At 39.1% G+C, this 27135-nt stretch overlaps 1 protein-coding gene across 1 annotated transcript; it reads left to right on the top strand.

Annotated features, from left to right (window-relative positions):
- The first annotated feature begins 480 nt into the window (after nucleotides 1–480).
- On the top strand, nucleotides 481–27135 carry epsti1 (epithelial stromal interaction 1). The gene is made up of 10 exons (XM_075480177.1): nucleotides 481–755; nucleotides 4715–4773; nucleotides 4854–4937; nucleotides 5024–5097; nucleotides 7387–7470; nucleotides 10936–11009; nucleotides 16099–16177; nucleotides 20839–20912; nucleotides 21292–21494; nucleotides 25905–27135. Exons 1-10 carry the CDS (start codon nucleotides 592–594, stop codon nucleotides 26048–26050), a joined length of 1041 nt encoding a protein of 346 aa, XP_075336292.1. The 5' UTR covers nucleotides 481–591; the 3' UTR covers nucleotides 26051–27135.

Here is a 27135-nt window from a genome sequence, read left to right as displayed (position 1 = left end):
GTCTTAGTGTTCCCTTTTGTTTTTTTGCAAAATGAACTTTGGCCTTTATTCAAAGCAGCCTGACTTGGTGAGAAAGGAATTGCAGACCTGGTCTCAAACCTGGGTCAGCTGCAACGAGGACTTTAGGACATGTGTACATGGGGTGTCTCTCCAACCAGAGAGGCTGCTCAGCACCCCAAAAATGTATTCCCAAAGGTTTAAAACAGCAGGTGTATTATGAAATAATTCAACCGTATAAAACAAACAGGTTGACTGACTGTCAAAAAAGGGCTCTTGAGGGACAAATAAAGTATCTGGGTGATTCTTAGTATGACTGAGGTATTGCTCTACAGTATATGAAATGCAGGGATGTTTAGTGTCCAAAAAAACTAAAATGCTTTATTTCTCAGCTCTAAGATAAAAGTATCCATTCTCCCAGCTGATGGCGCTGTTGCATTAAAACCCTCCCACTGTTCAAAGGGCAGGTGGAGCCCTGTCACAGCCAACTGCAGCTGAGGCGCATGTTGTGAAAGAGAGCTGCGCAGAGAATAGAACAGCAGGAACGGGCAGCTTCAGTCACACACCAACTCCGAGGCGGCCTGTACCCGCAGGATGGATCCACATCAACAAAGATATCCTGGAAACAGGCTGAACCCCAGAGGAAATGACCCGGGACAAAACCCAGCTGGTCCTGCAAATGTTCAAACACCTCAAGGAGTCGATGAGGGAACACCTGAAAGCAGAAACCAAGGGGCGGCAAACAGAGAGCCGCAATAGTAAGTAACAAGTTAAACTGGAATGAAATGAACCGACAGAAACACAACCATAACCCTCTGTTTTATCCATGTACAGGTGTAGTCTATCAGATGTCTGTTTCTACATTGGAGTTAATTTCTTAGGGTGTGTTTGTGTTTTGCTGGATGTTTGCTCCAGTTCACTTTCACTTTCGTTTCATGAGATTGGAAACTGAAATGGTGCCTTCACTGCCCCTCGTAAATCTTAGCTGTCTCAGACAGAGTTCGAATTGCTTTTTAATTGATGCGGTCCCAACACCTAAGCTTAGTTTCACTGATAACCCTTAAGATAAACAAAAAAACTTGCAAACACATGCAAATGCCAAACATGCTAACTCAAAGAAGGGCCTTAACTAGGATTCAAACCAGGAACCCTGTTGCTATGAGGCACCAATGCTAATCACCTCACCACTGAGCAGCCCTGCTTCATGTACCCTAAAACATAAAAGTAATGCCACATGAATAGTGGCCTCTACAATAATGAAAACAGCATTGTATGGATCAATACTTTTCGCTCATACCTGTATATTCCCAACTAAGGCTGGGAGAGCTTTTGGTGTCACAATTGATGACCACTTCTTCTGTGAACATGTTGGGGGATCATGTTCAGAGTGGCGTAACACAAATGACAGCGTGACAGAGACAGCTCCACACTGCTCCAACAGTCACACCGTTGTTGTACTTTCCCATCAACGTGGCATAAGCTTATGGTGGTGTAAAGAGCTGCAGGTGGACAAGGCGGATATGTTGATCCTGATAAGCAGCGTTGGGACTGATCTGCAACAGTTTCATTAAAGGTAGGGTAGGAGATCCTGGATTTTGAGTCCAGCGAAGCTGCATTTTGAAAATACACAGGTAAAAAGTCCCAACCCTTTTCTTCACTTTCCCCCCGAAGGCACGCCTCTAGAGTACATGAACGCGCACGAAGGTGCACGAGCGCTGTTCTGACAGCAAGCATCAATCGTTGCTGTATTTAGTATTTAGTATATGATAACTATACGTTTAATAATGCTAGGTGCTAGCCAAGCTGGCTCTAGTTTAGCTTCCTGCCAAGCTTCTGGACGCGTAATTCGTTCACGGAGCAGGGTACGCGCACAGGGGGAAGGAGGGGGAGGGAGGAGCAGATTGCAGTTTGATAGACGGCATCAGTATCCAATCATTGTGAACGGTCCGTTCAGTATGATTGGATAGTGTTTTTCCTAGATTGTACGTTCTAGAGGCCACTAAAACTTTTCATATATGTGTCAAAACTTTTAATTAATTGGTTGCATTGGGGGTGTGAAGAGTATTTCAAGCAATATGTAAAAAAATGTTCCAGAAAAAGATCCCCTACCCCACCTTTAATGTTATTCTGCAGATGCACATTATTAAATATGTTTGCTAGGGCTAATTTTTAATCTAATTAATCACATGATTTCCCTGATTAATCACGATTAATTGCATTTGTACGCAAAATCCAAAAATGAATCCAAAAGTAGTGTATAGCTTTTAGCATTTAGTTTTATTTTAAATGTACTGCCATATGAATGAAAGTGCCATAACATTTGTTGTGCAAACACACTTTTAACATCAGCATTTTTATGTAGTTTATATGTAGAAGCCTCGCTCCACTGTCTGTTTCCTTGAATGACTTGCTGCTATCAGTTGTGTGTTTTGCCTTTAAGTGATATTTTAGACTGGAACTACTACACTGAGAAGACGATTCAACTTGCCAGTGTTTACAGATGACTTTGGTTCTGTCGACTCCGCCGTCTGGAAGAACTTTAAAATGACAATGGCCGAGTAAAAGTTCCGTACCCTTCTCCATGTTTGGTGGATCCGCCGATTACTTTCTTTTCCGGTTCCACAGCAGACAGCAACAGACTTTTACAAAATAAAAGCCTGTGAGCAACAGACTTTTACTAAATAAAAGCCTGTGAGCAACAGACTTTTACAATAATAAAATAAATAATAAAACTGGGGTGGTCCGTGGCGTAGTGGGTTGAGGAGGCATGTACAAAAGTCCTTGCTGCAGCTGGCCCCGGTTCAAGTCTCACATTGGACGGCCGTGTGCTGCGTGTCGCTCCCCCTCTCTCTGCCCCCTGCTTCCTGTCTCTCTGAACTGTCCTATCCATTAAAGGCACAAAAGCCCCCAAAAATTCTATATAAAAAAAAAATAATAATGTGTTAATGCGCGATAAAATATTTATCGCCGTTAAATAACTAACGAGTTAAAGCGATGATAACGAGTTAACTAGCCCAGCCCTAATATTTGCATTACTGCATTTCTTCCATTGTGGCTAACCTGAAAAAGACTGATAGCTCTGTTCCACAGCGGTTCTTCCAATTGTGGATTCTGCAGAAATGTGAGAACATTTTTCACTTTGTGCTGCTTTTACAGTCCTAACCACATTATTCAGCTCCGCTTTGTGTTAATGGAGGTATGTTATTGTTAGCATTTGTCTGTTCGTCTGATGGTTTACAAGATTACCCAAAAGCTACTCAGCCGAATTTAATGAAACTTGGAGGGAGGTTGGGGCAAAGTCAAAGGAATTACCTTGGTGGAGGATGTGCTCTTTTTGTGCACTTTTTTCTGCTGCAGGTCATTAGAATATTAAAGGGATATTTAACACTTCATCTCTCAGACTTTTCCCGCAGGGATCAAGTTAAAACGTTAAAACAAATGGAACAAAGTTTCTTTCACTTGACAAACGGATCAGTACATTTTTTTTAATTGTCTGAGAAAACTTTCCACCCAGAACCCTTCACGTGGCACATTACTTTCAGCATTATTGATTCTAAACTTTTTTACAAATATATAAAGCAAATAACATTTTACAAACATGGCTTTGGATGCTTAATTCTGTTTTTTTTGTAAAATATTGTGTAGTTGCTCCTTGGGAAAAAAAGGAATCACCATTCTTTGATGATTTTAATTCAGCTCCATTCAGCTCTTTTGTAGAAAAAAAAAGGCTTTGTAAAACATACCTCAAAGAAGATTAAAAAAATGATTGGAATTGACGATATTTCTTTTACAAATCAATTAGGGGAAAAAATTTGGGACCAAAAAAAATCACAGTTATTTGTTACAGCTCCTCTGTCATTTCTGACAGCTTGAATTCTTTGAAGGCTTCACTAATGGAAAACAGTATCCTTCATCAATCATTTCTTGTACAGCAGTTGACAGATCTGCTTTGCAAGAAGGAGCCTTTTCATGGACTATTTTTCTTTCATTTCCATTATAGATTAGACTCAGGTAGTCATCGTTTCCACTGACAGCTCTCTTGTTCCCGCAATGTTTCCTGCCAGTCGGCCAGCTGCAACAGCTCGTTATCCTCTACAAACTCTCTCTTTTAACTGCGGACTCATTTACATATTTAGACTTGTGCAAGTCTTTGTTTCAGAAAAGCAAATTACAGGGTGACTCTGTAATTTCTTCCTCTACTTGATCTAGAAAATATTTGCCAGTAATTACAATAATTTCACTTATCTTAACAGGTATGTTTTACAGAGCCAGAAGCACTGAAAAAATAGAGCAAGTTAAAGATTTATGATTGAGTCAAACTCAAGTAAAAGTATGTTGAGTTTTTTGGAAGCTTAAATTGTCCGGCAGCTCTCAAAAATGTGTTGAATCGATGTGATGTGTTGAAATATGTTTTATTACTCTGTGCTACTTAAAATTGTCCCATTGATTTATTGTTTTACTGTTTCAGCACTAATGATGAATTAACTCTGCTGCCAAGATTACGTGGCTTTTAAACCTTTTTTTTCTAATTGTAAGCATCGCTTCAGGAAGCAAAGAAAAAAGCAGATTTGTTTCAACTTAAAATCTGTTCTGCAGGATTAATAATCTACCCAGTTGCAGCAATCTTTAATGACACAACACCTGTTCAAACGTTGTCAAACTGCAGGATTACACTCAGGTTTTGCAGTGTACACATCCCTGTGTCTTTGTGTCTCAGCTTAGGTGGATTCACCATGATCCCACCGAACGAATCTCGCCGAAGCGAGATGAAAGCAGGTAATTATCCAACTGATTCTCTTTCAGTCTTCATGCACATTTGAAACATCTCTTAAAATGAGTGTTTACTGTTGTTGCAGCGGCTCAGAAAGAAGAACAGAATTTTCAGAAATGGAAAGAGGCCCAGAGGCCTTCTTCTGTGCACCTGAATCCAGAGAAGCTGGGTAAACCAACACACAACATTGCCCTCCATCACATTCTGCCAGCATTATTCTTATTATTTTTTTATTGAAGTCCATTAATCCACCAGGTGGTCATGTGACATTGACTGAAGCCAGGCAGAAGCAGTACACAGCTGCACGCTGCTCCAAACTGCAGAAGAAGGTAAATTAACCACAGCAGCATATATTTCTGGTCACTTCAGAGATAGCTTTAAGCATATTTGGATATCATAGAGGAAATGGTTCACATACATTGTTTTCCATCATTCTTCGTGATTATGTAGTATATAATGCATGCATTACAGTGCCTTGAAAACGTATTCACCCTCTCTTGCTTTTTATCCTATTTAGTTGCCCTATTAAAGCTGCAGTCTGCAAGATTTGTTGTTGTCATATGTAAAGTCCTACTTTTTGGCATTTTAAGAGTTTACATGATCTATCAGAACGCTTGAAGTTGAAAACGGTGACCTCCGTAGTCGCAAAATGCAAGAAATGCTTATTTTTTAACCGAAAAATAAAAAGTTATTCAACTTCCTGTCCCGCCCCTTCAAAACACATGAGAACTCGTGCACGTAGACGTGCACGCCAGATGCGCCTACACGACTCTTCATTCATCAACTCACCTGTCATTTGCGATCATGGAAGACACAGTAAGTAGACAAGCCCGTAATGAAGTTCAATAGTCTAGATAAATAAGCGTGGGGACGAGCCTACCTTGTATCGCGCGTGCACAATCGGTGATTGACAGGCAGCAGAGCCCAGCTCGTAAACCTGATTGGTTACCTTTTACCGGTCCGGTCTGCAATTTTGTAAACAAACCTGCTGGCTTTGGAGGGACCTAGCGGGACATATAGGGGACCTAGAGAACTCTTTTTTTTTTTGTATTGGGGTATTTAATGTACTACTTTCAGAATCCCCGGACAGTTCCAGGCATTATGCTTGAAAAAGAGTTGCAGACTGCAGCTTTAACAAGACCTAAACTGAACTTTGACCATATTTTTATTGTTTGAGAAATAACACAAAAGTCACTCGTCAATACATAGTAGAGGCCCTTTTTTCTAACAATTACAGCTATATGTCTCTTTGAGTATGTTTGGCCCATCTAGCCATTGGTATTTTTGTCCATTTCTTAAAGGGATAGTTCACCTCTTTTGACATGAAGCTGTATGATATTCCATACTAGCAATATCATTTATGAACATTTTCTTACCCCCTGCTGCGTCCTGTGAGCAGAGTTCCAGCTTCGTTTTGGCGTTGACGAAAGTAGTCCGGCTAGTTGGCTGGGGTTTAAAAAATAAAGCGTTTTGTTTCTCAAAACAATATGCGTTCAAAAGATTAATACATTTGCATCACAAAATCGTTCCAGGAAAAAGTCAGATCTCACAATCGCTTGGCGCTATTTTCTCTCCCTTCGTATCACTGCGTGCTGCCGACAGCCGCGCCTGTTTCATGGTGTTTACTGCTCGGAAGCAGGGGACTGCACGGTCTACACAGCATGCAGTGATATGAAGGGAGAGAAAATAATTGTGAAAATTGTGACCCCAGCCAACTAGCCGGACTACTTTCGTCAATGCCAAAACGAGGCCGGAACTTGGCTCACAGTACACAGTAGGGGGTAAGTCAATGTTCATGCACAATATTGCTAGTATGGGATGTCATACAGCTTCATGTCAAAAGAGGCAAACTATCCCTTTAAGACCAAACTGCTCTTTTAAAATGGATGGGTTCTTAGCATCTTTCTTCAGGTAATTCCACAAATGCTCGATCACATTTAAGTCTGAGTTTTGATTCAGACATTCCAAGACATTTAGATGTTTCCATTTAAACAATTCTAGTGCTAATTTACCAGTATGCTCAGGGTCATTGGATTTCTGAATGGTACATCTCTATTCAGATCTTAGTTCTCCAGAAGACTGAAACAAGTTTTTCTCAAAAATGTCCCTGTATTTAGCACCATTAATCATTCTCTCAATTCTCACCAATTTCCCAGGCCCTCCTAATGAAAAACATCCTCACGGCACGATGCTGCCACCACCACGCTTCACTGCTGGGATGGTGTTTGAGTTTATGGGAAGTGTTAAGTTCGAACCAGATGTAGCATTTCTGTGTTTTTTATTTTCCTTTAAACAGTGTTTTTTTTGGACTGACATTGACTCTAATCTCTGCTTGTTAAGCTTTGCAGCTCTTTCTTTTGTTATCTGTCTGAGTAATGCCTTTCTTGCCTGATCTGTATGTTTCACCAATTTAGTGTATTTTCTTTTGGTTCGGTGCATAAAATCCCCAAACATATCATTCTTAATTCCCAGTAGTTATGCAACAGGATAGAATAAAAACACCATGGGCCATGTATACTTCTTCAAGGCACTGTATGCAAGAACACATGTTTGGGATGCAGAAATGATGTCTTTGTACATTAGCTTGCACTTAAACTAAATTTGAATACATTTTCAAGCTGAAGAAGGAGGAGGCTGACAAGCAGAAGAAACGGGAAGAGGAGGAGGAGCTACAGAGGATGAAGGCCGAACAAAGAGAGAAGGTGAGACCAAGAATGGTAATTTAGCCTGTTAGCAATTTTTTTTTAACTTTTCAATTTAGCCATTTAGAAAAAAAAATCTCAAACCACACATCTTACATTTGAGGTGTTTTTGAATAGGAAGCAGGAAAGTCTAAAGAGCGGGAATCAATCTGGGAGTTACTCTAAAATAAATGGTGTGATCATTGGCTGGTTGGCACCTCCTCTATCTTTTTTAAATCACTTATGTGTCAGTGCAGAGATTTCCTGTACATCACAGAGTGCTTTTTGACAAACCACAGGAATGCTCAGCTGCATGTTGTAAGTGTAGGTGGAAAAAGTTAGATTTAAAGTTAGATTAAGAGAAGGGGAGATGGTGTTTTCCTGGTAAAGAGTTGCACCACTTACTCAGAATATACTGTAGCAAGGCTTCTTTGCACATCCTCAGTAGAAAATGTCATGTCTCTGCTGGGTTTGTGATGGATATCTCCATCTGTAATCGCCACCAGCTCCAAGAACCTGCACCAAAGTGACACTAAACACTGACTGAAGAAATACAGACTGGAAGCTGTTTGTTAAGAGTTGAGGCTCTTGTTATAGTGATGACTTTAACTTAACAAGAGGTTGTAAAACAGAAGCAGATCAGCTGAAGATTTTTTGGGGGGCTCTAATTCCCTTTATTTGACAGTTAAGACACACAGGAAGACAGGAAGAAAAAGATGGGGATAATATGCAGAAGGCGGCCAACCTTCAAAGAAGACTTATAGCCTTCATAAAGGGGGCGTATGCCCGACAAGTTTATCTACCAGAAAGCCAGTTTTTTAAATTTGTACATGAAAAATGTCTCAGATTCAATCAGCAGTAGTTCTGTATCTGGAAGGCTAATCTGAACTGAATTTGGATCTGTGGATACCATCAGTTGAGTGAATTCAGAAATACTAAGTAATCCTAATTCCTCACCTTAGCTCACCCCTCCCTTTTACAGATATAAAGTTCTACTTTATAGGGCTAACTTTTGACTACTACTTGATCCCCCAAGAAAAGTAGCATCTTGTTTCCATCAAAATAAAACGATAGAGCCAAAAGGATGGGTTGGGGTAAGCCTCCTTAGGAAAAAAAACATTCCGACTCACCAGCCACCTGTTGAAGTTCACCTTCCTGTCCACCCGTTAACTCCCCCGTTAATGTTTTGTTCTGCAGGTATGTTTTTACTTTTTTTAAAAAAGAGAATAGACTCTCAGCAGAGACACATGAGAATAGGTAGCATCAGTTGCAGGAGTTGTAGCATGTGGTCAAATTATGGTCAACTTATTCATCAAAGCCAAATAAAAAGGCAGCGTACAGTCCTACTCAATTTTAAATATTCACATTGATATTCAGATGAGTCATTGCCTCCATTGCCTCCTCCACAGTTCTGCCAATCGACCTGCTGCTATTCCTTTATCACACTGTTGTGACGTAAAATTTTATGGATTTCTTGTGTTTCGTCTTTTGTGACACTGATGAGAAACATTTTTAAATACAGTGCAGTTCAGGACATACAAACTGAACATTACAGCATATTTGAAGGCAGATTTGATGGATTTTATTGAATTAGACTATTTTAAACAAGACTGGGATGATTTTATATGGTGGCCCTGAGCTAAAGAAAACACCTGCAGACAGACAAAACACAGGCAAATGAAGAAAAAATCTTCCCCTGTCTAACTGCACTTTAATAAAACTCAACATATGCAGAGTTATGGGGAGGGGACAAAGAAACATTTACTTTTCTGTTTATTTACTTTCCAAAGGACATTATCTGTTTTGTTTTCAAGAATTTCCACTTGCATGGCGCTCCCTCAGCGAGAAATATCCTGTTTAGCCTGTAGATGTCAGCAGAGACAAGCGTCCGCCTGAGGAACAGTAAATTCTCACACACTGAGTAATAAAGGCAATAGTATAGACTGATGGGTTTGTGGGTTTCTGGTTGCCGTAGAGACAGCTCCTCACTGAGACACGTTCTTCTACACGTCTGACCCACATGCATGTGAAACAGTCTGTTGCTGGATTTGATCAAACAAGATGCCGGCAAAAACCTGTTTCATTGTGAGGAGCCCATCATGCTCGTCTCCACTCCTCAACCACCCGCCTTATTTTGTTGGGCAGATGTATCTGGTTTTGCAATAGATAATTGCTTGCAGATTCATGAAATGCTCATTTTATCATCTCAGAAATCTTTGGGACGGTATGGAAAATATAAATAAAAAAGGGGATTCTTACATTTTATTCATTGCAGACAGTATGAACCGCAAATATATCATCTTTGTCTCGTCTCATCTTTGAAACTTAATTTCACTTGATTACATGCACATTTATTTATTTTTTGTGTGTGTTGTAGGCCACATTCCAGAAAAAAAGTTGGTACAAGGTCAATATAGGGCAAGGGACATGTAGATGTGAAGATAGTTATTTTAAACAGGTTATGTCAACAGGTGATTGTAATCATGATTAGGTACAAAAGAGACAAGAGAATCTTTGAGAAATAAAGATGGGCAGAGGATCTCCAGGTTGCCAACAAAAATGTCAATGTGAATAAATCATTGAACTATTTAAAAACAATTTTCCTCAAAGAAAGATTGGATGGGATGACATATTTCTCCCCCTTAAAATCATTAATCCATTCAGGGATTCTGGAGGAATTTCAGTGTGTAGAGGACAAGGGAGTAAGCCTAAGCTGGGTACCCGTGATCTCTGATACGTTAGACGGCACGGCATCAAAAACCATCATTCATCAATAGATTATATAATCAAATGAGCAAGGGATTAGCATGGGAAACCTTTGTCAAGAACTCATATACACAGTAACGTGTATTGTGGTCAGACCAATCGGCATTCCACTTCTTTGCTGGAAGAAAGACGGGTAATTAATGGAGATTTTGTGGAGAATTGATAATGAAAAATTTGATAATGATGACCCTGCACTGTTGAAAACCTTAAGACATGTTTGCAGGAAGAATGAAATAGAATAACAACTTTGAACTCCTCATGTCTTGGTATCCTAATTCCCAGAATGTCTTAAGTGCTTTGAGATGGAATGCCAAAATAAACTCTTCAGAGTTTCTTTAGCAACAAAATGAAGTTGACAGGAAAATATCAAATATTTCGGGTTCATACTGCCATGGAATAAAAGTCATTGTAAGAATGACTTTTTAGAAACCTTTTCTATTTTCCTTGCTGTATAAAACTTTGTAATATCAAAATGAAAATTTAATTTATACACTTAAGTGCTTCTTTCTACTTTAAAATTATTTCAAAATCTCACATACAGCCAGTAAAAGTTCCAGTGCACAAAGGACAGATATTGTAGAACGCTGAAAAGTCCTGAATTTTGACGCCAGTTAAGCAGTAGCTTGTCAGTGTGTTGCATGCACAGCATTCTACAACACCAGCAGCCCATATATCATGCTGTAATGTACAAGTTTGCTGTGATGTGTCGATGTGTTGCAGGCTGAGCGCCTAGAGCAGAAGAAGCGACAGGATGACCAGAGGAGTTGGGAGCAGCACCATGAGGCTCATGCCAGGTCAGTTTGGGATCAGATTCAGTTTGTTGTCATCACTGCCACCCTTCGATGTTATATTGTTTTGCGCAGTCTCCCTTTGCAGTGAGGCTCGATCATAGATGTAGCATCAGATGACACAATCTCCTACCCTCCACAAACGAATCTCTGAGGGTTTGAGCCTCTGCTGATTGAGAATTTATTGCTGGAGTTTAAGAGATGAAAATTTTCCGTGCCAGGAATGGGAGAAGCAGGGCATATTAGTTGCAAAAATCAGGCTGCATGAAATTAACTTTGTATTACGCTCATTCAACAGCTAATTTCCAAAACAAACACAAAAAACTGAAATATTTAAACACTACAACCATACCAGTTCTAAGGTCGGACTCCTATTTTTGAGTAATCTACAGAACAAGAGCACCTTTGAAAAACAAAATTATGAAATAGGCCATTGTACAATAAAACTATATGAATGTAAGATAAAACATACAAGAATCAAACTGATGACATATACTACAGGCCCGGTTGCCTTTGGTGACATGTTTAATTTAAAAACCGACACTATTGTCTTTCCCAAATCTCATGCAGTGATCAGGTGCAGATAAAGGCGGTATCCAGGAAAAGCTTTGAAAACAAGAAGTAAAATCGTTAAATCTGTGCTGAAACTGCCATTTAGCCAGTAAGTGCAAATAAGACACAGGTTGTGTGCTTTTTTTTCTCACAGAAAATCAGGATTGCAAAAAAAAAAAGAAGTGTCATCATGTCTCTTATACTTAACGGAATACACCCACACATTTGGACCACATTCAGCGCACATATGTTACATATATATTCACATCAAACACTCAACATCACACAAATGACAAGAAAAACAACCACATCTCTCTCGCCACATTCTTTATTGTACCATTAAATCTGTCAGTGGGTATAGGTCTTTTTTTCTTTCTGCAGATTAGTTCATGTAGAAGGTGCAAGGTACAAAAATGCAATTTTATCTAACTCTGTTAAAGCCTGGAGCTCATTTAAAAGCAAACACAGAGAATAGCTGATGAATGATAGAGCTGAGACAAAGAAGGGAACAGAGTTTTGCTGGAAGTTTACCCTGTGTTGCTTTTCAGAGCACATGCCAACATTTTTGTCTGACTGCTGTCACTGATGTCCAACCCAAGTTATAGAGAATTAAAGGTGGGGTATGAGATGTTTTCTGGAGCATTTTTTATCATATTGTCTGAAAACCTCCTCACGACCCCATTGCACCCACTAAAATAGAATGTTTGGGAAAAAATATATATATTTTAGTTCATTGTAGAGGGTGTAGCAAGAGGAAATGTCTGACCAATAGAAGTAATGATGAGAGTTACTTCTATTGGATTCTGACACGCCAATCAACCGTCAGCCCCCCTCACCCCTGCGCATTCACATACTCATGACTCGTTCATGTATTTTGAAGGCGTGGTTTCGAGGGGTGGGCTGAAGGGAGAGGCAAGGTTGTGTATTTTCAAAAATATAGCTTGCAGGAACCGTTTTTCCAAGATCTCATACCCCACCTTTAAATGATGAGTTACAATCTTTGCATTTTAGGGACTAAGTAATCACAGGCATTTCTGCATTAAAAGTAAAATTTTCTTTGGTAAAATAAAAAACAAACCTCACTTTAAGATTTTTAACTACATTCACAACATGAGCACGGAATGAGAAGTTGTCGTCCATCCATTCACTCAAATACATACTGTATATAAAGCCAGCTTTTGAATTATTTTAACATTAGATGCAAAAATTCTAAAATAATCATGTGAATGTAAATATTCTTTGGGGAAAATAATAAACTTTATTCTCCGCAGCAGATAATGAATTAAATGTAGCCTGAGGCTTTTTCACTTTCCGTGTTATTGATGGAGCATGTATAAAAATAATAGTGTCATTATGTATTTTTTTCTGTTGTTCACTACAACAATGCTAAATAACAAATAAAGTCCAGTCTAAGTCTAAGTCATCAGCATAAAGGTTTATTATTGCTTCAATATCCTTATGCAAGTTATTTATAAAGATAACAAATAGAAAGGGTCCCAAAATGCAACCCTGTGGAACACCAGTAGTAATATCCAAAAAGTCAGATTTGTGACTTTCCACAAAAACCATCTGTGTTCAATCTACAAGATATTTTCTGAGATAGTCTTAGGACTGAAATGAGCATTCCTGAGCTGTTCAACAACCATGTAGTTCATTAAATTAAACGCAAAAGAGCCACAAATTAGACTGCAAAAAAATGTTTTCTGTCCCAACAAACTTGGTGCCTCGTCTCATTATGTTAGTTGTTTTCGAACCAACATGTTAGATCATATTAATACAGATAAGATAACATTTTAAACCAGGCTTTAGCATGACATCTCTAGAAGAATGGACAGGGATAGCACAATCAGAGGGGTAGCACAATCAGAGCCAGAGTGTTGATTCTAGATCACTAATTAGAAATTATTCATTTACTGTGTCAAAAGCTGAGCCGAGGTCAAGAAAAGCTAAAGTTGTACATAAGACGTGGAAAAAACACAACAAGAACCCAAAAGCAGCCCAAAAATAATCAGTAATTAGTAATCAGTATTGTGTTTGTGTAAGGAAGTACTGTATAAGGGAGGGAATAGTCTGATAAAAAAGAAATCCTTAAAGAAATACGTAAACGGAGAAATTATAAGTATGCTATTTTTGAGTCAGGAAATAATGGGGAAGGTGTGGTTCACACCTGATCTAACATCTTATAGATTTAGTTGCTGGCTCAACAGTACAGGATTTGTTGAATTAGGGAGTTTTTAATTCCCTTACCCTGACTTGAAGGTTCATTCTTTGAAAAGAGTAAATCTGTGGTCTACCATAATTTATTAAAAACCGAAGGAATTCATACTACAGATCATAAAGTGGATGTAATATATCACAGCTCTCATCATGCTGTATGTATTGGACTGATTAAACACCATAATTCTGGTAAATGGGATGAGAGAATTCCTAGAATAACATCTGTACACACGTAAAACCCAGACAATCTAAATGTTTGTCATTGCAGTAGTGAAGCTGCTTCTTTCTTTCCTCTTTTTCTGATTATTTCACTGTTATCTATCAGTTAACAGTGTGGAGTTTGAGAGGGATTAGTTTGCTCACCTGATGTTGTAAGACTAAAGTGACATGATGCTGACATTCTGAAAATACAAGATAAAATAAAGGCTGAACCATAAACAGACTAATCGCAAACCATCAAGGCCTCCTCCCAGTAGGACACGTTGCAAACACCTCCTCTGGGAAATGTGTCCAGAAGGCATCTTAAACAAATGCCTTGACCACCTCAGCTGGCTCCATTCTATCCAGAGAAACAGGGACTCTACTCTAAGCCCCTCGCAGATGACTGAGCTCCTCACTCATTCCATCAGGGCGAGCCCAGCCATCCTTAGAAGGAAGCTGTGTCTGCAAAATCCACAACTTTAGGACAAGGAGTCACTCCCAACCTCAAGTAAACAATCCACCACTTTGAACTGAGGTCCATTGCTTCTCATCCCAGATGTTATCATATCGGTGTGGTTACTGATAATAACAGATAAAACACTTAAAGTGTGTGTTTTCTTAAGAAAAAGCTAATTAGAAAATCTCAACAAGATAGAAAGCCATAATATGGCCAGAACTTCTGCAGCTGGCTGCCACTAGTGTGGTGCCATTCTAGAGCACTGAAGTAATGCAACAGCCAACCAGCAGATAATGGACAAGTCAAAATCATCGATCAAATATTGCCTCAATGAACTCCAAACTTCGCTGTTACGCCATTCGTCTGTTTTTTTTTAGTTTTTAGAGGCTAACTTTAAGAATTGTTGCCTATATCTGCAACATTTTGCCAATGGTTTTATTAAAAGTTAGTTTTTTTAGTGGCAGGCTCCACTGCTGGGCAATTGATGCTGCATTCAGTAACAAATGGAAACTAACATCTGATTGAGAAGTTTTAGTTGTGCAGCACTTTGGTCAACTGGTATTTAAATATGCCAATAAAGGAACTTGACATGAGAACAACAAAACAAAAACAAGACGTTGTATTTCCTTCCCAGTACTGGTGGAGCATTATACGCCTGTTTGCCCTCAGTGAGCTGTATAACTGCTGATGACAATTTGCTGTCAATAGCAATGCAAAACAACTAAAGAGTTCAGACTTCCCACTTCCAAGACACACAAATGCAGTATTAAGTGCAGAAGTGGGCAGAGGTGAACATGGAGAGGCTACATAATTCTACCCTTGGCTGATACTGTGATGTAAAAGTACCCTCCAAAACTGTACAGCTCACTTTAGACATCCAAATATTTGCTCCCAAGCATGGAAAGTGTCTTTTTTATCATATCTACTGTAAAAACCTTAGATCGGATGTAGATAAGTAGTTAAATCAGGAAACAAAAGTTATAAAATGTATCCTTCTTGTAGTTTGGACAATGTTGATGGTTGATCTGTTGGATTAAAAGTTAAAAAAACATCCAAAGTAATAGGATGTTTTATAGCACCTGACCCACTGTCTATATTTAAAAGAAACAGCATTACAATTCCTTGTTTGAGAAACCCAACCATGCTCACCACTGAGTTAACTGACATATACATTCAGTGTAGGGCCTCATTAGAGATGTCATGTTTTTATGTTGGATGTAGACACTAAAGTTATTTGGAATGTCTGCTGTACAGTATGCTTGCGGTTTTCATTTGATATTCCCCAGTTATTTTGGACTACTTTAAATCAATTACCTTGACAGCCTTAATGTTACTGGAATCTGTGGCTGGCTCCGAAGAAAATTGCCTGTCACGTAGCATCTCTGGCTTCCCTACAAGAGACACAGAAACAGGAAACAGCAGACCAAAATGCAAACCTAAAGGAACAATGAAGATATTTAGAGAAGAGACGAAAAGGGAGAGCGTAACATATCAGATGCTTCATGGACAGGGACGGCAATGTCAACCAGGGACAAACAAACCCGATCAACCTTGTGGGACTGAGTGTTGCAGGCATGTGGAGTGTCTGTAAAGTAAAATAATACGCCGTCAAGCTTTAGCATTTGTGTGTGGCTTTGTCTGAAGATCTTCTGTGTTTATTTATTGCAGGAGCACGGAGAGTTTTCTGCAGAGGTTTGAGAAGAGAGCCGCAGATCTTTCCAGCGGTGCCGCACACACGTCATCCAAGGTGATGCGGCGACCACACGTGTGTTGTTTGTTTACATGCAGACTCATGCATCCTTTCTACATGCAACTCGAGCTATATAACTTGGTATCATTCTTTTGGCGCTGGAGACTCAATCTGTGTAGTATTTCACACCAGTAGGTCCGTTTTTTTTTTATTCCAAACTGTTTTCTGAATAAATACATTTGGGTGCAGATTTTCATCATTCGAGGCCAGCAGGGTATTAAGATCTATCCTCAATGGCCTGGGTGGGGGTGAGAAAACTGTGACCCCTATAATTATCTCTTGCTCACAGACAGAAAGGCCTCTGCTCTTGCTTCCGAGTGTTGTCTGTCCATCTGCTCCTCTCACTCTCATTTTTTTGTTTTGTTTCTTTTCGTCTGCTTCCTTTTCTCTTTTCTCGGCCTCTCTTCCTTTTTGAATGTTGGTTTTCCTGGGAGGGAAGGAGTGGTGTGCTAGCAGAGTTCAAGGGACTTCCCAGAGTTCACACTGAGAGGCATGCAGATTTACAAGACTGTGTGGTTTCTGCAGAAGACAGAATAGTGGAACAACCTGTGTTCGTAAAAGTACCTGCAGAAAAACCCCAGCTCTTCCCCAACCTGTCCATGTCTTGTGAAATAAAGAGGTGATGTTATGCTTTTGGGATTTTCCCTTCATTCAGTGTGTTACATAGTTTTATGTACAGCTGCAGAACTACCTGAAACACAACGATTGTAGTTCAAGTTTTCTTTTCTCTTGCTTGCTGATATCACCATGTTCAACAATCCTTAATGCCAGCCCAGCAGCTAGTTTTATACCTCAAAGAATCTGTTCACATGCCATTTTTGACCAATGTGAGCCGACAGGCCCTTATGTGAGGTGTTCCTTAAAGATACAGGAACTAAAATGCACATTTTCTGATACAAGGTGACAAGAACTGCGCAGCAATGTGTACTATGAGGAAAACAGTGTTGTTATATAACATTAAACCACGTTAACTTAATCTAGTGCACCTCAAGGAGAAAATTAGGATCGTTTAAGCATTTCAAAAGCTCTTATTGATGCAGGCATACCAATTTTCTCAAGAAAGGAGGACATAAAGGAAGACAAACGGAAGACAAAAAAAACATCAGTTAAATGTGAGAACGCGAAAGATTTTTTTTCTCACCACCAAGAGAAACAATTATTTTCTTTAAAAAAAAGAATGAGTAGGTAAATTTAAAAAAAAAAACGTTTTAACAACAACAACAATAACATCATTATTTTGCGACCTGTAGGGAGTAGAGAAGGAGGGGAGAAAAAAAAAAGGGGGGGGGGGGACAATAACAACAGCAATCATTACAACAACAAGGTTTACAACAAAAGGGGTTAAAATTGTTACAGAATTACACACGATACGACGATAACTGGGGGCATAGAGCCGATTGAGGGAAACATAGTGCCGAATGACTGGACGAACAACTTAGTGAGTAGAGTAGGTCAATTCTTGAAGATAAATATAAGATCTAAATGCCGACTTTTTTCATTTCGCAAAAGAAAAAAAAACAAAACAATCATTTATTAAATTCCAAGTCAAAATTTAAATGGAGCACTGAAATATATTAGTGTTATAAGATAAGAAAAAAACTGCTCGGAAAAGTGATAAAACTTTTGTCAAATCTAAAAAATTAAGAGGACTATATTATGAGACAGAAAGTCAACATTTTGTATTAAAAAACAGATAAAAGACAAGTAATAATTAAGATAAATTCAAAACATAAAGAAATTCAAACCGATTCAACATTTTGCGCTAAAATGCAAAAATTTTGAGTTGCTACAAAGTATAAAATTTAAAGTCAAAAGTTTTGTCTTGTAAATTTGACTAAATAAATATTTTTCTTCTTCTGGTATTCCAGAAAGTCCCCGCCTGCTTCCACTATAAATACATTTCTTCTCAATCAACCTTATTTGTTTGAGTGATAATGAATATCTGCAGTAATCTGAAAAGGTCACGGTTATTCTTAGCTCAGAAAACACACATTTATTGCAGAGTGTTGAGAGCTCCTGTCAGAGTCACACGCGGAGCTAACAGCGTGCACACTTCTGCATCCAGCCCATCAGTGATGTTACAGCTGAGCAGGAAACAGCCTGAGGACACATTGTGTTCTGTGGTGACTGACAGAACTGTTAAAATTGCAACCACAGCTTCCTCAGTGGACATGAAGTGCTTGCGCTCTTCACTTTTCTCATTCTTGAGTCTTTCACATCTTCTCAAGAGATTTGATTCAAATCTTTCAGCCGGCAAATTACATCGAAGGTGAGAGGAGACTTTGAGTCAAAGTATTGTGGAGGAAGACAAAGAAACAGTTAGAGCAATAAGTAAGTCTCTGTTTTATGCGGGGACACACATACAGGCTAATAGGATGATACAGTTCAGGGGATGATATTGAGGTTACAGACAGAAACAAAGACTTTTCCAGCCTCTCATCCCCTTCCATATTGTCTTGTTTTTTACTTCTTATTTTCTTTAATTGCTCTCACCTCTCCCATTTTGTCTTATCTTGCATCAATTCTTGTCCTTTTCTTCTTCTGTACTTTTCTTTCCTTTGTTACCTTTCTTCCTTCTCTCAGCATCTTCTCATCTCTTCTCATTTCCTCTCCTGTTTCTTGCTTTCCCATCTTCCCTCTTTTCCCCTGACTCTCCCAGGCTGCAGCTCTGTCAGATAGACGTCACAGATTAGGAGATGAAAGCTTGTGGCTGCAGAGCAGCAAAAGTCAAACGTCTTGATGTGGCTCTAACCAGGACCCTGGGATCTGTTGTTTTTTCACTATTGGCTCCAAAATACAGACCGATCTCCCCTTCATGTCCTCTAGCTGTGGGCGTGTGTACATGTTTGGTGTGTGTGAGTGGGGGATTTGGTGCTGAGCTGTGGTGGGATTAAAGTGTTCACACAGGTGGGCTGCTTTCCCTCTTTCCCTCACTGACCCGTCAACCCTCCTGAGAAGGAAAACTGAGAAAGATAAATAAGGGAGTGTTTGTGTGCGAATAATAAGATATTTAACTTTTTTTCCACATCATAAATTATATCAAATTTCATTCTCAGTAAAATTTTGGCTTATACGGAAAGACATAATTTGGATATGTGGGACATATGATAAGCTTCATAGTTAAATTAATAATTTTCAGTGCATTGATTACTGTGCAAAATAGTAAACTTGTTGAAAGTTTGTATAATGTACAGTGATAATCAATAGTTTGGACACCTACTTATTCATTTTAAGTGAGTAGGGGTGTTCAAACTTTTGACTGGTACTTTTTGCACAGTTTGCTTAGCAATGCTGCCAATTTGCTCACGTCGTTTTTCACCTCTTCTCATGGCTTTTCTTGAGCTTGTGCTCACCACAAAGATAACATAAAGTCTGTGATGATAAAAGTGGTTAATGGCACAATTACAGGTTAAACAAAAAAAAAAGATTGGTGAGAGAGAAATTGATCTGAAGTGGCTACAAAAATGGGGGAAAAAAACTGATACATAGAGAAGCCAGCACTTGTATTGAAGTTTATTCCTTGTAGCATTTTCTTAAAGCAGAACTTGGTAATCCTAAAAAGAATGTGAAATTGTCTTTTAGATTTTAATTAATGCAACATGCATGCCCATGCACCCATGCCCTCCCTCTCTGCTGTGCTTCAGCTCTTCAGCGCTATCTTCAAAGCTGCTCTCTGCAGAGGAGGCTGTCACAGGCTAATAATGGCAACTTAAAAGGTGTCAGTGTTCAACAACATCTGTGCTAGCATTTATTGGTTGATTCCTTAGTTACTTAGATACGATGGATTCTCATGGAGAAGGAGCCAGAGGAACTTTGCTTTTTTTTTTTAGTTTACAGATTGTCCATGTTACTGTCACCGAAGGTGCATTTAACAGTGTTCCCAACCTGGCACCAGATTTAGCTACTTTTGAGACCCTCTCAGCAACCTTTTTTTTTCAAAAAACAGTGATTAGCAAGAAAACTCACTTTTAACAACTTTTAAAACAAAATACCCAGTATTGCCCCACAAGAGTGAGGTTTCCCTTCTGCTGGAGGAACACCTCTCCCTGCATGTGAACTGCTTGCATGTGTGTGCGTTATATTGCATTAGGAGACTGAGGACAGCATGAGAAACATTTGAGATATCTTTTAAATGGGCTGAATACAGCACAGACGTTGTCTTACTTTTTTTGGAAAGTGATTGTGTCAAATGATGCTGCAATGCTTTAATAGTCACCCCAGGTTGACACATAGTCCCAAAGCGCCCCTTTTATGTCAGAATTTCAGACATAGAAAAATAACGAAATAGAAATAAAAAAATGTGTAAATGAGAGCTTTGCTTCGAGAGCTATGCTTTTGTAAGCCTTACCAAATACATTTTCATTCTTAAACTGAACCAAGCACTCAGTAAAAGTTGAAGTAAACAATGACTGGAAACAAAAGGGAGTTTCTAGAGTGAAGAGAGATAAATGCCGGTCTCCTTGATGACATTCATTTGTAAACTCCACTACCAAACCCCTCCAGTCACCAGAAGTGGATATTTTCACCTTTTAAAACTGGTAATAACCTACAGGTCATAAACTGTCGTGAAACGGATGTGTTGGAGTATTACACTGTCAGCCATTGCTCTTACAAACTTGATGTGACTCAACTTGGGTTTGACTTTTCTCTTTTGTAAGAGTGTGGACATGGAGAATGAAACAAGAGGGAAACGGTCCAAAAGTTCCAGAGAAGTGGAGCAAGAGCACAAGAGGTAAACTACCCACACACCAACAACAAAGATGATAGAATAAAGAAAGTCATACCGCACACGAGGAAAATTAGGAAATGTTTTAGTTAAGTTTAAAATACACAAGTGAAAAAAGCACTAAGACAGATTAATTGTTTGTTTTGTTAATTCCTTTGGAACTGAACCAGTACAGACCAGTCGGGTCAGTGAATGTTAGTGGTACCAAGTAGTTTACTAGCCCTACTATATTTTAGTAGGTAAACAAGATTAAAAAAGCTGTCAAACACTTCGAGCTCACAGCCTCTCTGATCTTGTAGGGATATCAGAGTATAAATTACAACACTGGCAGGTTTTTATGGGAAATCTTTTTTCTTTTCTTTTTTTCCACTGTATTTTTTGACAGGGTAAACATGGCCTTTCTGGACAAACTCCAGGGTCAGAGTGGAGGGACTGAGAAAGAGACAAAAAAGGAAAGCATTCACGAGGGAGCGCATCCTTATTTGGACCCTGAAGACTTCAGACAACAGGCAACAATCCAACAAGTGTCACTGACTCACCTGGAACCAGAAGGAGAGGATAGCTTCTCTGGCTTTACAGAGGAAACTGGTGAGTTCAAGTCACAGTAGATGTGTGAATAACCCGCAATCTGCACCTTTTTTTAGTCTGGCTCAAAGCTGGTTAACCAAATCTAAATCAGACGTGACAAAAGTTGCCCACCTCATCCTTTCTGTGATTGTCTGTTTAGTCTGCGATAAATCAAAGGCTTGACATGCTTCAAAAATGCAGGCAGGAAGTTATGCGTGGTACGTAGGGATACTTTCGCTCCTGGCATTCAAATCCTGCTGATACTTGTAGTTTGTGACAGATGGGAAATGTATGTGTGTGTCTATGAGTAAGAAAGCTTTTTCCAGGGCTTTCATTTACAAACTCTGATTTGACAAAAATATCAAACGTATCTGAGTAAGAGCATCAGACCTCAACACAAGCACACAAATGCACAGTTTGTTAATATGCCTCTTTCAGTCATGCAGGGAATTTCTCTGGAGCGCTGAAACCAGGCTCGACTGACAGAACCGGCCTGAAGCCGAGCAGACATGTCGAGAGGTGCAGTCCCACGCCTCTGTAATTGAAAGCCATACACCTATGAATAATGTCATGTTCACCACATGCTGCATGAAATGGGACCTTTGTCCCTAATCATGTATTCACTGAGTCAGGCTTTGAGATTATAAAATAGAACAAACAAGTATTTTCTTTGTTTGATTATCTGGCCTTGACTTAATGAGTTAGTCTGATGGCCAGACACATTTATGAGGATGCAGTGAAATATTCAAACTATAAAGAGATTTACAAACTCAAAGATAACATTCTATAGGAGGAAGAGACTAGAGATATCTGATGATAAATAAAATTTGCTGTTGCTTTGCTGTTGGGGTCGTTATTTTTCCTTTACCCACTTAAATTGTCAGTGAATGGTGTCATGAAGTCCGTAAGAAACTAACCTGGGTTGTTTACACATACATTTAAATTTAATTAAAAAAAAAAATCAATAAAGACAACTGCAAAGAATTTGTATGTAACTTTAATAACTAAAGTCAAGAGTCCAGCTTCAGCCTAAGATGTGCACAGTCATCTTTTCCTCTTTCTTTCAACACCACACTTATGAAGCATTCGAGTTGAACTGTCAGAATTCCAGGGTTCCTGGAAGGAAATTTCAACTGGAACGCCTTTCCAAGTAAGATTTCCAACAATGAAAAACAACCCTGACCTCAAATTTCAACAAGACTGACAAGAGGTGAAAGCTTTAGCAATTGACTGTTTTATTAGCCCTTCAGTGTATTTGGTATGGTGTCTAATGAAATGTGCTGCACATATGGTACTACCCTGCTTGTATAAGCTGTGTACACAATGTAGCGTCATCAAGTAGTATTTTCTCAACAGCTTAATTGGTCAATGATCTAAATGTACCAATGTTCCATTTTGTTATGGGACACACTGGCGACCCGTCCAGGTGTACCCAGCCTACCGCCCAGTGACAGCTGGGACAGGCTCCAGTCCTCCCGTGACCCTGAGTTGGATTAAGCGGGTATAGAAAATAGATGGATGGATGGCCACAGTTAGCATGGGTGTTACATCATTCCAAGCTCCATCATACTACCTCGAAAGTGATTGAAACACATCATTAGGACAAAGGCATTTTATTTGAACTCTATTGACTTTCCAGTGGAGAAGGCATCTTGACTTTTTGCATTCAGTGTGACAGATCCATTGATCCAAACGGTGTGAGCAGAGAGTTGCAGGTTCTTGCTGCTGGAGGGCCAATTAATATGTGCAGTGTGAGTTAATACAACGTACTAGACTAATCTTTGCATAATTTAATGCTAACTCAATTTGCATGCTGTGGCTGATGGGTAACAAGTCGTAAACCACCAAAATTATAATGGTGGAGTTTGACTTTAGGGTTTTGTTCCATGAGGTATATACATCAACGTAAATAAGCTTGTCTTGTATCAACCTGCTAAGGCAGCTACACGCTGTATGATTTTAGCCATCTTATAAGTTCACTGCTGGCCACAGTGCAAAAGGTATCGTATGACTTTGGCTATGACATTATGTTTTATGAATGAAGACTGTACGAAGATGACACCTGACACATTTTTGTTGGCTACAGCTGTGAAGAGCAACACAGATACCAAAGGGGTCATTAAAGTTGAGTAGGTTTTATCAACTGATGGACTGAAAAAATACTGCAGATAACTAACAGTGTGTGTTGATAAGTTTGCTGGTTTTCTACTCACCCTGTAGCTACAACTCTTGTTATCTATTTCAGTGCTGCATCCTTATTAAGTAGCAATGTGAATTGTGAATTCAATACAGCACCATAACTGTGTATATCAATGCTTCTGGTGCACTGGACTTCCTACAGTTTCCTTGCTAAACAGCAGGTGTCTCCAATGAGAAAATATCACTGTGACACCCCAGAAATATCTAGGAGAAGTCGTACAGGAATTTACATTTACAATAGTCCTATGTTTTTATGGGTTGTACAGATGCCTGTAGAAACAGACCATCTCACACACTCTTACCTTCAGGTTTTCTTGTTTTAAGAAACACCACTCATGCAGTACACTTCAAGTTAAGAAAATCAAGAGGTGCTTGACCAGCATTACGATGAGAAAGGTGACCATAAACCAGGCGTTAACATGATTTTAGCTGGAGGACACTTCATTCAGATCAGACATTTGCCACCATAACCCAACCAGAATTGCTTCTTCATTTGAATTCTACAAGTTAAGTTTAGTTTGGTTGGCTTCCAGCTACACTCTTCAGTTTTTTTTTTGTTTTTTTTTGCATTTTTGTTGCAGCCGTCATACTGCAGGATGATCATGACACAATCAGAACTTGGTCTCTTGCAGTCTTTGGTCGCAAAACCATTACAACAACAGTCTTTGAAACTCTGTAGGGATATGTAGGAATAATGTTTTTAGCCATGAGTAAAGATAAATTTCTTCCACGCTCGTCATCTTTCATTTTGACAGTTTCAGTTTGACCATTGACAGTTTACAAAAGATCGATCTAAAAACGTGGCCTGAGACATGAAGGCACAAGGTAGAGCCTTTGATTATGAAAACCCCTTAAAAACAACTCTGGATCTGAGACTGCATTCAACAAGTGTCAGTTTCTCCCATGAAACGATAAGAAATATCAAGAGAAATATTGACTAGGTGACAATAACTCCCCATAGGAAAAGTGGCACCTTGTCCCTGCAAAGTGGAGGAATAGGGGCCAAGTGTTGGTGGTATACGGAAATGTTCAGGAATATGGATTTAGCTTGAGTGAGTGAAGCTATGCAGACTGGATAGTGTAGTGGTAAGATTGCCGCCTTTCATGTGGGTGCTTGGGGTTTTGAATCCTGATAGTCACCCTACAAGAGCAATAAATCTGAAGACTCATCACCAAAAGGTAGCCCTTGTAGTCTTTGAATACAAAAAAATTTTTTTTTAAAGAAACTGCTTGTAATTTTAGATCAAAACCCACCTGTTTTTTTGTATGTTTTTGCATTTTAAGTTACAAATATTCAAACAAGGAGCTGAATTATTCACTTCCAGCTCACCGTTTTTTCCATCATAATGGGGCTGAAACTTTTTTTTTCATTTCTCAGAAAGCTTTAGAACCATGTTAAATGTAGAGAAAATTAAAATATCAATTGATCTGTGGTGTTTTGATATTGACGAAACAAAAGTTTACATTGTTCCCTCTACAATATAAACTCCATTTACAAGGCATCTTGTCCTACCTCTCCATAGCTGCTCATTCTTGACTAACTGCCATCAGAACACTGGCCACAGCAGGGCGACTTCACTAGTCCAGGGTTAAAGCAAAAATACCAAAGAATATTCCAAACATTCAGCCTGCCATTGTGGGCGCAGTTGCAATCGTCGCAATCCCACAACATCCTCTATCCATGACAGGATGCATCCGCCAAGCCCAGCCTATATTTTACCAGCATTAAGATCAGGATTTTCCATTCTGCCATAACCTGCATGAGACAATCTCCTGCCTGGTTAAGGGATGGCATGATCAGTAATTTTCTCATCCCAGAAATGGACCAGCCTATGGCTAAAGAACCACTGGAAGTTTGATCCTGGTGCTGCAGAGATGTCAAAGTTACCAGACAGGAAAGCGTTTAAAGTTACTGAAAATAAATGACTGCAAGAAGACTGTGCAGTCTGTTGGAGTACTTTAACCAAGTTACTGTTGAAAGACTTTGTTAATGATTGCTGCTTAGCCTTTAGTGGCTAATCGTGTTTACAAATTGTACTAGCAGCTCCACAAAAGAAAACACTGAAATGTGAAATAGAGAGACCTTCAGCTGTGCACAAATATAAGCAAAAGGGCACAGCTCTGCATATCAGGACAAATACAAAGCACTCTTTCCTTAGGGGCCTCTTGGAAGCAATAAGAGATAAAAATTTACTCTTTGGCGATTATTTCTGTTTTTCCTGTATTTTCCAGACCCAGAGCCTGACCAAGACTGGGCCTTGATGAAACTGATTGCCATCTTTCCAGACTGTGCCAAATGCTTCCTTGAGGACATCCTCAATCAGTGCAACGGCGATTACGAGCAGGCCCATTCCCTACTCCTCTGCACGCTCAGTTGAATCTTTATTCATCTTTAATGTGGGAACTATCTTTTATTAATTTTGCAGCAGACACTATATAGATAGAAGATAGCAGGAGAACAGATAGAAGGAAGTTATCTTCAGTGGTTTGGTGGTAAAAAAAAACTAAACTCTACTGACTGTTGTACACAAATATACCTACAGAGGACTGTGTGTTTTCTGTGATCTGTTTTTCATTCTGCTGTTAATCACTTAGTGTTTGGTGTCTTGTATTTGTATGGATGCACTTGTGAGTCATGCTGGGTTTTTGCCCTGACAGGGAGTTAAATTGATGTTTGTTTTCTAAAAATCTAGTCAAAGGTCATTGCGTCGTGATTATATTTGGGGCTTTTAATTAAATCAGTGTGCACTAAAAAAAGTTTTTATGTCTTTTTCATAATCAAAGTCACATGCAAAGTGTCTATAGCAGGACACTAAAATATGTAGATCCAGTAAGAACTGATTTCAGTTCAGCTAAACCTTTTTTGTAGATTCATCATCACCATGTGTCTCACAGTTTTATCAGTCCTATGTATTTTAGCTTATAGGGTTTATAGGACTTATAGCTGCCCTTGGGCTATAAATGTGAGGTACTGCATTGCTAAACTGAACACAGAGATGGTTATCACCTGATTGAAGCAGGAAAGAAATATGGGTGGTGCTGTCCACAAGAGGGTCTGAAAATCCCCTCTAATTCGGCATGAAGTCATGTTTACTACTGATGTCATCCAACAAATATCCTTTCTTCAAAGATCAACAATAAACCCAACAGTTCTGCATACATTCCATCTAAGTAAGACGTTGAGAAAGATGTTGATCATGTTTATTCTATTTTTCTGAAAATATCGATTTGAGGTGCAGGAAAAATATCTAAAGGGAGGAATTCAAGAAAATTCAAGGAAAATAGCTTTTCGACTTATTTCACATTTAACTTACCTAGCAATGGGAAATAATTATTTGTCGGCTTTCTCTCTGATACAATAACAAGATTCTCCCAAATTGTGATGGTGTTCATTTTGATTCAACATAATGCAACTCAATGTGGTTCAGTGCATTGCAAATAAATATGATTCAATGCTTTTCAA

Source organism: Odontesthes bonariensis, chromosome 12 (genome assembly GCF_027942865.1).
Source record: "Odontesthes bonariensis isolate fOdoBon6 chromosome 12, fOdoBon6.hap1, whole genome shotgun sequence".
Lineage (NCBI taxonomy): Eukaryota > Metazoa > Chordata > Actinopteri > Atheriniformes > Atherinopsidae > Odontesthes > Odontesthes bonariensis.
Note: the sequence above shows the minus strand (reverse complement) of the source record. Positions and strands in the feature narration are given on the sequence as shown.

Excerpts from the sequence above, each read along its gene's own strand:
- epsti1 (XM_075480177.1), top strand. The coding sequence starts at position 592 with ATGGATCCACATCAACAAAGATATCCTGGAAACAGGCTGAACCCCAGA. Across the intron at positions 16,178-20,838 it reads CCGCACACACGTCATCCAAG|AGTGTGGACATGGAGAATGA; the intron begins GTGATGCGGCGA and ends CTCTTTTGTAAG. Across the intron at positions 20,913-21,291 it reads GTGGAGCAAGAGCACAAGAG|GGTAAACATGGCCTTTCTGG; the intron begins GTAAACTACCCA and ends ATTTTTTGACAG.